This window comes from Sus scrofa, chromosome 14 (genome assembly GCF_000003025.6).
Source record: "Sus scrofa isolate TJ Tabasco breed Duroc chromosome 14, Sscrofa11.1, whole genome shotgun sequence".
In the NCBI taxonomy this organism is placed as follows: Eukaryota; Metazoa; Chordata; class Mammalia; order Artiodactyla; family Suidae; genus Sus; species Sus scrofa.
The window spans coordinates 71,466,363-71,480,614 of record NC_010456.5 but is presented as its reverse complement, the minus strand read 5'-3'; the positions used below and the strand labels follow the sequence as shown (position 1 = coordinate 71,480,614).

Below are 14,252 nucleotides of genomic sequence, written 5' to 3'. Positions count from 1 at the left end.
GCATCCATAAGGATGCAGGTTCGATCCCTGGCCTTGCTCAGTGGGTTAATGATCCAGCTTTGCTGTGAGCTGTGATGTAGGTGGTGGACGCAGGTCGGATCCTGCATTGCGATGGCTGTGGTGTAGGCCAGCAGCTACAGCTCCAATTCAACCCCTAGCCTGGGAACCTCCGTATGCCACAGGTGCGGCCCTAAAAAGCAAAAAATAAAAAAATTAAAAAAAAATTAAGTACATACAGAATTCCTGTACTGGTGCAGTGGAAACAAACCTAACTAGTTTCCATGAGGATGTGGGTTCAATCCCTGGCCCCACTCAGTGGCTTAAGGATCTGGTGTTGCTGTGAGCTACAGTGTTGGTTGCTGACATGGCTGGGATCCTGTGTTGCTGTGACTGCGGAGTAGGCCAGCAGCTGCAGCTCCAATTCAACTCCTAGCCGGGGAACTTACATATGCCACAGGTGTGGCCCTAAAAAGCAATAATAATAATAATAAAGTACATAAAGTGAAGCTGTCTCAGACTTTAAGAGGCATGTGGATGCATTCCATTAAATAGATAAATTATACAAAACTATAGTTTTGTATAAAACTATAGTTAATGATCAGATAGAATAAGCAGCGAGTGTTTTGGGGAACATAGAATTAGATCATTAGCACCAGCTGGGGCTTCAGGGCACGCTCTCTGAAGGAGATAATGCCTGAGGTAAAAGTTGGAGGATGGAGTTCCTATTGTGGTTCAGTGGGTTAAAAAACTGACTAGTATCATGATGTGGTGTTGCTGTGGCTGTGGCATAGGCTGACAGCTGCAGCTTGGATTGAACTCCTAGCCTGGGAATGCCACAGGTGCAGCCCTAAAAAGAAAAAAATAAAATTTTAAAAAATATGTATTTCTTGTAAGTATACATTTCTAAGGATAAATAAGAACAATGGAAGGATACATATAGAGAATGCTACAAGGTTTTAAGAGTTATTTTGTTTGCCTATTCATGAGATTATAATAAATCATAACATTTTCAAAAAACACTATTTTCCACCATTGCTAAAGTTAAATTCAAGTAATGTTATGTAGTGGGATAGTATTTTTCTCTAAAGAATCTGTAGATCCAGTTTTCTATTTCAAGCTAGAGCAAGACTCTTAACAGTGCTTTACAATAAGATCGATAAGTCAAAAATTCAAAATTTAAAATATAAACAGGTTGGAATTCCCTGCTGACCTAGAGGTTAAGAATCTAGTGTTATTGCTGTGGCTTGGGTTCAGTCCTTGGCCCAGGAATTTCTGTATGCTGCAGATACAGCCAAAAAAAATTATCTATCTTATATATATACGCACATGCATATACACACACACATTCGTTTAGTCAAATATAGCTGCTTCATAGAGCAGTAGAAAAAACCTAACCAATTTTTGGCATATGCTAGGGGTTTTACCACTACAAAGTTCTGAATCATGCTTTTCTTACTTAGAAAGAATCATAGCACCAGTTTATAATCTTTTTTCTGGAGTCTGCTCTAACCTCCTGAACTTCTTAGGGGGCAAAAATGTGGGTCTTATTTTCAAAAGTCAAAGTTCTTTTGTTTTTGTTTTTAAATTTGGTTGGTAAATGGTAGGTTATCATGATAAGATGAAAACTGTAAACTTGAACAGAAAAGTGAAAAATTTCCAAAACGGGTGTATTTAAACATAATTGTCATTAAGGAAATCAGAAATAGTCTATAATATTTTAACAAAGACTGTTTTAGAGCTTGTATTAAGTCTAGGAAATATGAATGGAAGTAAACTCAAAGTAGTGGAGTGCTATTTATATATATATGTATAAAATCTTAGTAGCTACATAAAACTTAATTTTAGATTTTCTTCTAAATTTTGATTTAAAACTTATTTTACTTGTACTTTGTAGTTCTTTTTTTTTTTTGGCCTAAACTGGGGCAAAGGTCCTGGGCCAGGTATTGAATCTGAGCTGCAGGTGCAACCTATGCTGCAGCTAGAGCAACTCCTATACTTTGTAGTTATTTTTTGTACTCATTTTCTTTTCACCAGCAAGTAAAGCAGATAGTGTTCATGGAATTTCTGAATGCCAGTAAGTACTCTATTACTAAGCATTTACACTTTCAAAGAACTAAACTGGCATTTATTAATGAGAAGCTTTGTTTTGGAGCAGCAGTTCTAACTAAAGCCAAGTGGGCTCTTTTATGCTATTAGCTACGGAATAATAGGAATAAACTTTCTGTTGTCTGTAACTGCAGGAGATTGTAAACAAACTAAGACTGTTACTGAGGGACAAATAAGCATCAGTGTTCCCAGGCACACCCATGGGCAGGTTTAATGACTAAGCCATTTGAACAAGGGAGGTTTATGATTTCCCTACATTTGCATGGTAAATGGAACCAAGATTAGAATTCAGAGAGGTAGGTGTCTACTGTGTTCCCCAAAACAAACCTGATCATCCTCTGGGGAAGGTAGTGGGACAGGATATTGTCAAATAGGATTTTTAGTTTTTTTCTATATCATTTTATTGTTTATTAAAAGATTTAATATATATTCATATATTGATTAAAAACTAAAATAAACTTAAAAATTTAAAAAGATATGAATGGTTGTGAAATCATATGAATTTAGATTTATGAGCTCATACCCTTTGTGGGTAATTGATATTTATTTATTTATTTATTTATTTGCTTTTAGGGCTGCACCTGAGTCATATGGCGGTTCCCCCGGCTAGGGGTAGAATTGGAGCTGTAGCTGCCAGCCTACACCACAGCTAACGGCAATGCCAGATCCTTAACCCACTGAGCAAGGCCAGAGATTGAACCCACATCCTTATAGATACTAGTTGGGTTCATTATCTCTGAGCCACAACGGGAACTCCCTGATTTCTTTTTATTATTATTAATTTTTTTCTGTCTTTTTGTCTTTTCCAGGGCCACACCTACAGCATATGGAGGTTCCCAGGCTAGGGGTTTAATTGGAGCTGTAGCCGCAGGCCTACGCCAGAGCTACGTTCTGCAACCTACTCCACAGCTCATGGCAACTCTGGATCCTTAACCCACTGAGTGAGGCCAGGGATTGAACCCGCAACCTCATGGTTCCTAGTTGGATTCATTAACCACTGAGCCACGACGGGAACTCCTGGTTTCTTTTTAAAAGCATGTATGCTTGGCATATGGAAGGGCGTATAAAGCTACTCTAGGGATCAAAATGGAATGTGAGTGAAACTAGAGAAGGATAATTTAAATTATTTAGATCATTTGAAAACCCCCCTGCTGGACAACTACACAGAGCCCTGCCTAATAACTGCACCTCAGGACCAGCCATTAGGTTGACCAGGATACCAAAATGCGTGCAAGCCCATTTTACTGGTTAAAGAAAGGCAGGTTGCTCAAACTTCTGCCTCAAATTTTCCCTCAGCAATTCAGGGGGAGGTTAAAGCTGCCTTCTCCTTATAGAATTGAGACCAACTTTTAAAGGAGATTTTAAGATTTTAATTATAAGGAGAAAGAGAGTAAAAGAAACATCTTCAAAAGTAAATTCTAGATTAGATTCTCAGGTAGTGGGGTATGGTTCATTCATGAGACTCTTTCCTCTCCCTGGGTGCCTAGCTTTGGAGCCTTCCTGACACAGAATAGCTCTTAAACTGAACTTTGGATTTCTGAACCCACAAAGACAAAGAACAAATCATGAACATTAGCTCCAGAAGGTCCTTTTAACCTTATCTCCATTCCCTCCTATCCTCTTCCCCCATATATTTCCATATCCAATTGCTTGCCCTGGGATTAATCCGTGCACTCTGCCCACAATGCCTATTTCCACTTTATACAGCTGTTGGACATTTGCTTTGTTTCTGGACCCACTCAAATGTCACCTTATCTCTTGAGCTCCCTCTGTTTCCTGGACAGAATTATTGCTCTCTGTGTTCCTAAACATTTTATCTATACCTTTTTCTTTTATATTTTATAATTTTTACATCAGTCTCCTCACCAGCTGAGAATTCCTTGACAAAGTTAATGACCTTTTCATCATTTTACCCCTCAAAATCTAGCATGTGCCTGGGGTTTAGGAAATACAAGTCATTTTTTTAATTGTGCAAAACGTTTAAGTTTTTTAATGTTTTTTATTTTTTCCATTATAGCTGGTTTACAGTGTTCTATCAGTTTTCTACTGTACAGCAAAGTATACACGACTTTTTTTTTCTTTTTTTTTTTTGTCTTTTTGCTATTTCTTGGGCCGCTCCTGCGGCATATGGAGGTTCCCAGGCTAGGGGTCTAATCGGAGCTGTGGCCGCCAGCCTATGCCAGAGCCACAGCAACGCAGGATCCGAGCCGTGTCTGCAACGACAGCTCACGGCAACGCCGGATCCTTAACCCACTGAGCAAGGGCAGGGACCGAACCCACAACCTCATGGTTCCTAGTTGGATTCGTTAACCACTGTGCCACGACGGGAACTCCTTTTTTTTTTTCTTTTTTTTTTTTTTTGTCTTTTGTCCTTTTAGGGCTGCACCCTCGGCATATGGAGGTTCCCAGGCTAGGGACTGAATAGGAGCTGTTGCTGCTGGCCTATGTAGAAGCCATAGCAATGACAGATCCAAGCCGTGTCTTAGACCTACACCACAGCTCACGGCAACACCAGATCCTTAACCCAGTGAGCAAGGCCAGGGATCGATCCGGCAACCTCATGGTTCCTAGTTGGATTCATTTCTGATGCACCATGATGGAAACTCCTACCACATCTTCTTCCTTTTTTTTTTTTTTTTTTTTTGTCTTGTTGTTGTTGTTGTTGTTGCTATTTCTTGGGCCGCTCCCGCGGCATATGGAGGTTCCCAAGGCTAGGGGTTGAATCGGAGCTGTAGCCACCGGCCTACGCCAGAGCCACAGCAACGCGGGATCCGAGCCGCGTCTGCAACCTACACCACAGCTCACGGCAACGGTGGATCCTTAACCCACTGAGCAAGGGCAGGGACCGAACCCGCAACCTCATGGTTCCTAGTCGGATTCGTTAACCACTGCGCCACGACGGGAACTCCCTACCACATCTTCTTAATCCATTCATCTGTTGATGGACATTTAGGTTGTTTCCATGTCTTGGCTATTGTGAATAGTGCTGCAGTGAACATGTGGGTGTGTGTATCTTTTTCAAGGAAAGTTTTGTCTGAATATATGCCCAAGAGTTTCGGATAGCTCGGTCATATGAGAGTTCTCTAGTTTTCTGAGGTACCTCCATGCTGTTTTCCATAGTGCTTGTACCAATTTACATTCCCACCAACAGTATGGGAGGGTCCCCTTTTCTCTACACTCTCCAGAATTTGTTATTTGTTGACTTGTTCATGATGGCCACTCTGATCCTTGTGAGGTGGCACCTCATAGTAGTTTTGATTTGTGGGAAGTACACAGTCATTTTTGAAAATTAAATTGTTAATTGTTAATGTGAATCCTACCGTAATCATAATCTATCACCATAGAGCACAAACAGGGATATTAATTAAATGAATAAAAAATACTTCCGGGAGTTCCCATTGTGGCTCAGCAGAAATGAACTGACTCGTATCCACGAGGATATGGATTCCACCCCTGGCCTCGCTCAGTGGGTTAAGGATCTGGAGTTGCCACAAGCTGTGGTGTACATTGCAGACTGCAGCTCAGATCCATTGTTGCTGTGGCTGTGGCGAAGGCCAGCAGCTGAAGCTCTGATTTGACCCCTAGCCTGGGAACTTCTATATGCCCCGCCTGCGGCCCTAAAACAAACTTGCCCAAGATCATATATCTAGGCAATGCCTTTTGACCAAGAATAAAAATTAAAATTATAAAATAAGAAATGGACATAACATTGTAAATCAACTCTAATAAAAAAACAGAAAAGAAAAAAATTATAAAATATATTTTTAGGAAGTTTTTTTTTTTTTTTTTTTTTTGTCTTTTTGTCTTTTTTGTTGTTGCTGCTATTTCTTGGGCCACTCCCGCGGCATATGGAGGTTCCCAGGCTAGGGGTTGAATCGGAGCTGTAGCCACCGGCCTACGCCAGAGCCACAGCAACGCGGGATCCGAGCCACGTCTGCAACCTACACCACAGCTCACGGCAACGGTGGATCCTTAACCCACTGAGCAAGGGCAGGGACCGAACCCGCAACCTCATGGTTCCTAGTCGGATTCGTTAACCACTGCGCCACGACGGGAACTCCGGAAGATATTTTTTATACATTTATGGTGTTAGAAACTTCATGTTCTTTTTGTAGTGTGATTCTCCAAGTGCAACATCAGCATCGATTGGGAACTCGTTAGAAATGTAAATTCTTGGGCCCCATCTCAGACTTACGAAATCAAAAATTCTGGGCATGGAGTCCAGCAGTTGGTTTCAGCAAGTCCCCACAGATGATTCTGATGCATGCTAAAGTCTGAGAACCACTATTGTAGAACAAATAAAAATGCTTAAGAAAATTCCACATTTTACCAAGAACTCTTTTTACTTAATCAGAAATAAATGTGGCTCAGTTTCCACACATAAGATAATACAATTATTTAGTGTTTCTTTTCTTTTCTTTTCGCCATGCCCCTGGCATATGGAAATTCCTGGGTCAGGGACTGAATCTGAGCTGCAGCTTCAACCTACACTATAGCTGTGGCAACACTGGATCCTTAACCCATTGTACCACAGCAAGAACTCCTATTTAGTATATCTTGTAGCAGGGTCCTTTCTATTACTGAGTGTCAGCAAATTCTAAGAGAATTTTTAAGCTCTGAGTTTTCATTTCAAAGATGGTCTAAAGTATTTTAACACTTAAGAAGACAGAATTTCTCTATGCAGTGATAGTTTACAGTGTCGTGGAACTAAGATTTTAGTTCCTTAATTAAGAGCTTCTCAAATTCTGGCCCTTGGATATATTTTAAGGAATGGTGGTTAAAAACATGGACTCTGGAGTTAGACTATTTGGGTTCAAATTTGGGCATTGCCTAGATATGTGATTTTGGGCAAGTTACTTAAAATTTCTGAGCCTCTGTTTATTCATCTGTAAAATGGAGATTATAAATAAGCGTCTATTTCATGGGGGTGTTCTGAGGATTAAATGCTCTTAGAACCATGTCTAGCACATCATAAGCACTCAGGGAGTATTACCTATTATTACTGTTATTGGAAATTTGTGCAGCAGTTAGGATTTTGCAGGGCCACAAGTAACACAATATTGGTTTGTATTTGTTTCCTATTGCTGCTATAACAACTTATCACAAATTTAGTGAGTAACAATAATGTAAATTTATTATTTCATAATTCTAGAGGTCACAGGTCCAAGATAGATCTCAATGGTCCCACTGTGGTGCAGTGGGTTCAGGATCTAGCATTGCTACAGCTGTGGGTCGGATTTGATCCCTGACCTGGGAACTTCCATATGTCATGGGTACGAGCACTAGAATAGAATAGAAGAGAGTAGAGTAGAGTAGAGTAGAATAGAATAGAATAGAATAATAGAATAAAACCCCAGAGTCCATGTTTTTAACCACCATTAATCCTATATGCAATTTTAATTCCCTTCTGCTGTGCAACATAACATATTCACAGGTTCTTGGAATTAGGATGTGGACATCTTATGCTACTTTGGCCATTATTTTGGCTACCATGTGGACTGACAATAGTTTGAATCTTAAGGATTTATTGTTTATGTAGGAAGTATAAAAGTAGGAGGGTCTAATGTTTATTTAGCAGATTAACTATATCATAAAGAACTTATATTTCTTCTCTACCTAACTGGTTAGCTTTTCATCTTCATATTTGTCACCTCCTGGTCAAAAGGTGATTGTGGGGAGTTCCCGTCGTGGCACAGTGGTTAACGAATCCGACTAGGAACCATGAGGTTGCGGGTTCGGTCCCTGCCCTTGCTCAGTGGGTTAAGGATCCACCGTTGCCGTGAGCTGTGGTGTAGGTTGCAGACGCGGCTCGGATCCCGCGTTGCTGTGGCTCTGGCGTAGGCTGGTGGCTACTGCTCCGATTAGACCCCTAGCCTGGGAATCTGCATATGCTGCGGGAGTGGCCTAAGAAATAGCAAAAAGACCAAAAAAAAAAAAAAAAGGTGATTGTTGCATTTCCAGGCATCAGTAACATGTCCATTTAGGAAAAAGAGGAGGTCTGACCCTTTCTGTTCTGGCCCTTTTGTCAGAAAGCAAAAAATTTTCCCTAGAATCAATCTTGCTCTAATTGGGTCCTATGACCATCTCTAGCTGGAAGAGGAAGCATCTGGCAAAGGATCATGAGATCATTCTGACTGACTTAGACCCTTTATGATACATTAACGGGGCTGGGCACACTGCTTTCCCAAACAAAATCAGAGTTATTTTAGGAAAAGGGAAGTGCAAGTGTGTTGGGAGGAGATGAAGTAGAGAGGGGTAGTTGTTAAACAGGCAAATGACATTGGATATTAGAGTCTTTGAGATTTTTTCCCTTTAATGTTTTCATTTGAGAAGCAATTCAGTATTTCTAGAAGCCTGATAAAGTACTTAGTTGTAGAATTGTATTTTTCTGTACCAAATTAGAGCAAGAAAACTTGAGAACACTGTTTGAAGAAACATTTTAAAAACTTGCACATGTAATTTATTATCATGATAGAAAAGGTAGTCTTTTCTATATGTTTCTTCATCTGATTGAATGTGTAGCTGATGGCTGGAACCAATGAGGTTGTAGTTTAAATGAGGGTAAAAACTATCTCTTTGTGGCACACCTATGATTTCTGTGTCAGTTCTATTAAATTTATGAATACTGTGCTCATTATCAGAAATTTAATTTGTTTCTGGTCTCTATTTAAATTTTCTAAAATAACAGAGGCAATCTATTTCCAAATAATTGCATAAACAAACTGCAATGTTCTGTCAATAACAGTACTGCTACTGAAACTAAAATGTTGGCTGGCAGATGTTGCCATGTTGAGAAGCCCTATGTATTTGCCAGTCACTGTTTGAAAGTTCAGTTGAGATGCATGCTTAGTATATTATTTACTTAATTCAGTAAACATTTATTGTATGCCAGGCACTGTTCTAGGAACTGAGATTTTAGTAGTAAAGAAAAATAAGAAGAGGTTCTGACTTTATGTTCTTTGCAGTTTGGTTAGAATAATCGAAGAAACACAAAGGAAAACTCAAAGGTTTTTGTTTTTTGTTTTTAGTTTTTTTGCTTTTAGGGCCACACCTGTGGCATAGGGAGCTCCCAGGCTAGGGATCTAATCCTAGCTGTAGCCACCTGCCTACGCCAGAGCCACAGCAATGCCAGACTGAGTCCTGTCTGCAACCTACACCACAGCTCACAGCAACACCAGATCCTTAACCCAGTGAGTGAGGCCAGGGATCAAACCCAAGACCTCATGGATACTAGTTGGATTCGTTAACCACTGAGCCATGACGAGAACTCCCTCAAAGTATTTTTTTTTATCTAACAGATTAGCAGTGGTGGGACATTCTCACATGCTAAGTTGATACACTCCTAAAGATAAATTTATCTGTATGTGTAAGATAAAATTAAGATGTCTGTACACTTTGATCTAGGGATTTGACTTTTTGGGAATCTATTGTAATTAAAAAATCAGAAATGCAGACCAAGATTTATAGTCGGTAAGTTTGGTCACAACATTATCTTTTTTTAAAAAACTTTTTAGGGCCATACCTACAGCATATGCAAGTTCCCAGGCTAGGGGTTGAATAGGAGCTGTAGCTGCCAGCCTATGCCACAGCCACACCAGATCTGAGCCATGTCTTAGATCTACACCACAGCTTGTGACAACACTGGATCCCCAACCCACTGAGCAAGGCAAGGGATTGAACCGAGTCCTCATGGATACTATTTGGGTTCATTACTGCTGAGCCACAGTGGGAATGCCTACATTATAAGTGAAAAGTTAGAAATAAATATTCACCAAAGGGAAAAATGGTTAAATAATTTATAGCACATCCATGAACCTATTGTAAATCTATTTAAATGATTTTTTTTAAGAATTATGAAGCATTTGTACTCATATTATACTGTTAAAAAAGTAAAAATTGGAGTTCCCAATTCATGGTTCAGTGGTAACAAACCCAGCTAATATCCATGAGGTTGTGGGTTCAATCCCTGGCCTCGCTCAGTGGGTTTAGGATCTTGCGTTGTTGTGAGCAGTGATGTAGGTCACAGACATGGCTCAGATTCCAAGTTGCTGTGGCTGAGGCTGTGGCATAGGCTGGCAGCTACAGCTCTAATTTGACCCTTAGCTTGGGAACTTCCACATGCCATGGGTACAGCCCTAAAAAAAAATAAAATAAAAATAAAAATAAAATAAAACAAAAAGGTATAAATTGTGATTAAAGAGAGTTCCTGTTTTGGCTCACTGGGTTATGAACCTGACTAGTATGCATGTTAGGATAGGTTAATTTCTTTTAGATTTAAACAAAGCACCCCCTAATTCACTGAATTTTTTTGAAGTCTGTAACTTTGGGAGAGAGGAATCTTCCATGCCTATAAAAAAAATCCAGGCTTTCTAGTAGAGCAAAGAAGACACCCAGAATATTCACAGGATTTATCTCTGGGAAATGAAAATACGGGAGACACCCCACTCCCTGCTTTTCTGTATTTTATGGTTTTCAGTAAAGAGGAGGTATTATTCTTATAGTGAAAAGGTTTACTTTAACAAATTTATGTCATGAGCTCAAAAAACTTTCTACTGCAGATTTGTAAAATAACACCAACAAATTAAAGCACGAGGTTCCTTTGACTATGTTAAGTCCCCCCCAAAAAAAAAATTTATTGCTGATTTGCATGGTTATGGGTCACTTTTTGATTTTCCACGGTTTTCTTTTTTTATAATGGGCATCTTTTTTAAAATTAGAAAAAATGGTTTTTTTTTTTTTTTTTTTTTTTTTTTTGTCTTTTTAGAGCCACACCCAAGGCACACAGAAGTTCCTAGGCCAGGGGTTGAATTGGAGCAGGAGTTGCCAGCCCACACCCCAGCCACAGTAATGCCAAACCCGAGCTTCGTCTGCAACCTACACCACAGCTCATGGCAACACCTGATCCTCAACCCACTCAGCCAGGCTAGGGATCAAATCCATGTCCCTATGAACATTAGTCAGGTTCTTAACCTGCCGAGCCACAACGGGAACTCCAAAAAATGTATTCTTTTAAAAAGGCATGAGTTCCTGTTGTGGCTTGGTGGCTTAAGAACCCAACATAGTATCCATGATGATGTGCATTCAATTCCTGGCCTTGTTCATTGGGTTGAGGATCCTGTGTTGCCACAATCTGCAGCATAGGTCGCAGAAGCAGCTCAGATCTGGCATTGCTGTGGCATAGGTATTGTGTACTCTGACATAGCTGCAGCTCCAATTCAACCCCTAGCCTGGAAACTTCCATATGCCGCAGGTTTGGGGTTAAAAAGGTGGGGTGCATATATTCTTTGGGAAACCTTAAGCAACATATATATATGTCCCCTTGGAAGTTTCATGCACTTCTTTAAAAATATAGCCTAAGTGGAGTTCCTGCTGTGGTGTAATGGAATCAGTGGTGTCTTGGAAGCACTGGGATGCAGGTTCCATTCCAGGCCTGAAACAGTGGGTTAAGGGTTCAGCACTGCTGCAACTGCATCTTAGGTCACAACTGTGGGGCAGCAAAAAAAATGTAGATAAATAGATAGGTAGATAGCCTAAGATAGTTTTGGCTCTTTTAAGAATATGATTCTGTTGTTAAGTATATGTACAATATGAAAAGAAAATATTCACCTACTATTTTAAAACAAATTCAATTTAGAGGTTTAAAATTAATCAGAGGATCACTTATTTTTAATTGTGGGTAAGTTAGAATAATTGCTTGACTTTGTACCTAGGAAATGCTGGTTGCTTATGTACATCAAGTAAAACATTAACTTTATTTTTTGCAGCAACAAGAAGGAAAGCAGGCTATCAGAAATTTTGAGAACTTGCAGAAGTGCTTACAAGGAAAATGAAGCTCCCTATTTTCATAGCAGATGCATTCACAGCAAAAGCATTTCGTGGGAATCCTGCTGCTGTTTGCCTCCTAGAAAATGTAAGTAGTATTTGAAGTGCAGTGCCTGAAATTCTAGATTTCTGTAGAACCAAGTATTTCTTAAAAAAAAAAAAAAATTCACCTGGTTTGTTTATCTCTTTGATTGTGTTCTTTGTCAGATGATATCAGCAATGTGCATGTCTGCAAGTTAATTTTGACCAGATTATATTATGAGACTGCTTACACCTAAATGCTTAGATCTAGAGAAATGAAGATTCACGTAAAGAAGAATTAGATCCAATTTTAAAAAAAGTCAAAGTCCCTTCTAGTCATTGTGTTTTCATTTAGTTAGCACCAAATGTGGAGCAGAATGAAATTGGATGAGTTTCATGTGACTGGACATGGCTGATACTGTATTTTTCATAAAAGATTCTAGCTGGATATTTTTAACCTTACCTGTGGTTCAGACAATTAGAAATTATTCTCAAAGTCAAGAAAACATTTTGCAATGAAGTGATTTAATAGAAAGATAGAAGGAATTAAACTCTAACCTAGGGAGAATTCAGTTTACTGCAAGTCTCATTTTTAAAATGGCCCTTTGATTAGGTAAATATTAACAGAATAGTTAATTATTCCTTGACCTTAGCTGCTTTGTGTTATTACCTGGGTGTTGGGAAACAAGTCAAGGTACCCTTCCACTCAGAGCAGTTAGTACAAGGGTAGATTATCTGAGAATTCCTTTAGAAACAAGAGTGAGCAATTGAAGATCCTAAATAAGTCTTACTAAGTTAGGGCTTTCGAGTGCAGTGACTGTCAAGCTGGCTGCACATTAAAATTACTCGAGATGCTTTAAAAATTCCTGTACCCAGGCTGCATCCTGGTGAATCACAACAGGATCTCTGGAGATGGGTTTGTTTTCTAAAGCTCCACTGTTTTAAAATTGTATTTTTTTCTTTTTACAGCCATACCTGCAGCACATGGAAGTTCCTGGGCTTGGGGTCCTGCATCTGTGCTCTACACCACGGCTTGTGGCAATGCTGGATCCTTAACCCACTGTGTGAGGCTGACAGGGTTCAAACTGACAGTATGTCGGATTCTTAACCCCCTGAGCCACAACGGGAACTCCAAAGCTCCACTGTTTTTTAAAGCAGCACTGTTTTTTTAAAGCTCCGCTAGTGATTCTAGGGTGAACCAAGATCGAGACTGGCTGAAGTTGAGCTGAGACAGGTGAATATTGTTAATGGAGTCCTTGGTATACTTATTTGGTTCCTCAGCTGGAGCAGCAAAATGGTCCAGGGTCAAGGGTCCGTATCTTACCTTCATGACGCATTCATTATGCAGCCTTGCAGCTGGCATTTTCCAACTACAAAATGCAGAAAGTAATAAAGGTAATAGGCTTTAACAAGTAACACCAGAGCTTGGCAGTGTTAGTGAGATAATAATTAACAGCCAAATTCTAAGTCGTGAACTTTCTTTAGAAACAATATGACAGGAGTTCCCATTAAGAACTGACATAGCATACGTGAGGATTCGGGTTCAATCCCAGCCCTTGCTCAATGGGTTAAGGATCTGGCATTGTGGCAAGATGTGGCATATTGAAGATGTGGCTGGCATCTGGTGTAGCTGTGGCAGTGGCGTAGGCCAGCAGCTGACTTCTATTCACCTCCTAGCCTGGAAACTTCCATATGCCACAGGTTCAGCCCTAAAAAGAAAATAAAGTGAAAAAAAGAAACAATATGGCAAACATAACTTCATGTTAAGGACTTGTGGAGTAGACCAAACTTACTCGTCAAGAGTCTGTATATTTGCCCCATGTCCCCATGAAATGCTCTTGAAGAATTTTGAAAAAAGTTTTGAGTGATTTATGTACTCAGTTTTCACCAGATGACAAGAATTAGTTTTATTCCTCAATTTGACTCTTATTTTTTTGTCTTTTTAGGGCCGTACCCACAACATATGGAAGTTCCCAGGCTAGGGGTTGAATCGGAGCTGTAGCCGCTGGCCTACACCACAGCCACAGCAGCACTGATCTGAGACACATCTGCAGCCTACACCACAGTTCATGACAATGCCAGATCCTTAACCTACTGAGCATGGCCAGGGATCGACCCTGCATCCTCGTGGATACTAGTCAGATGAGCCATGATGGGAGTGCCCCTCAATTTACTCCATTTTACCTCCAGCTCATTCACTGAACTCCAGACTTAGGATCTTAGGAGCTTTCTCTCTCTCTCCATTAAACTATATTTTGCATGTTATTTATATATTTGGAAAAGCTAGGAAATAAAATGTTAAA

The 14,252-nt window shown here is 39.9% G+C and overlaps 1 protein-coding gene across 10 annotated transcripts in view; it reads left to right on the top strand.

The window, feature by feature from the left end:
- Positions 1-14,252, top strand: part of PBLD (phenazine biosynthesis like protein domain containing) — a 44,693-nt gene that overhangs the window by 6,928 nt on the left and 23,513 nt on the right. For all 10 annotated transcript variants that reach the window (XM_021073523.1, XM_021073530.1, XM_021073527.1 and 7 more), the window contains exon 2: positions 11,871-12,016. In XM_021073523.1, coding sequence (XP_020929182.1) covers positions 11,933-12,016 — 84 coding nt within the window. In that variant the 5' untranslated portion in view covers positions 11,871-11,932. The remainder of the gene's footprint in view (positions 1-11,870; positions 12,017-14,252) is intronic.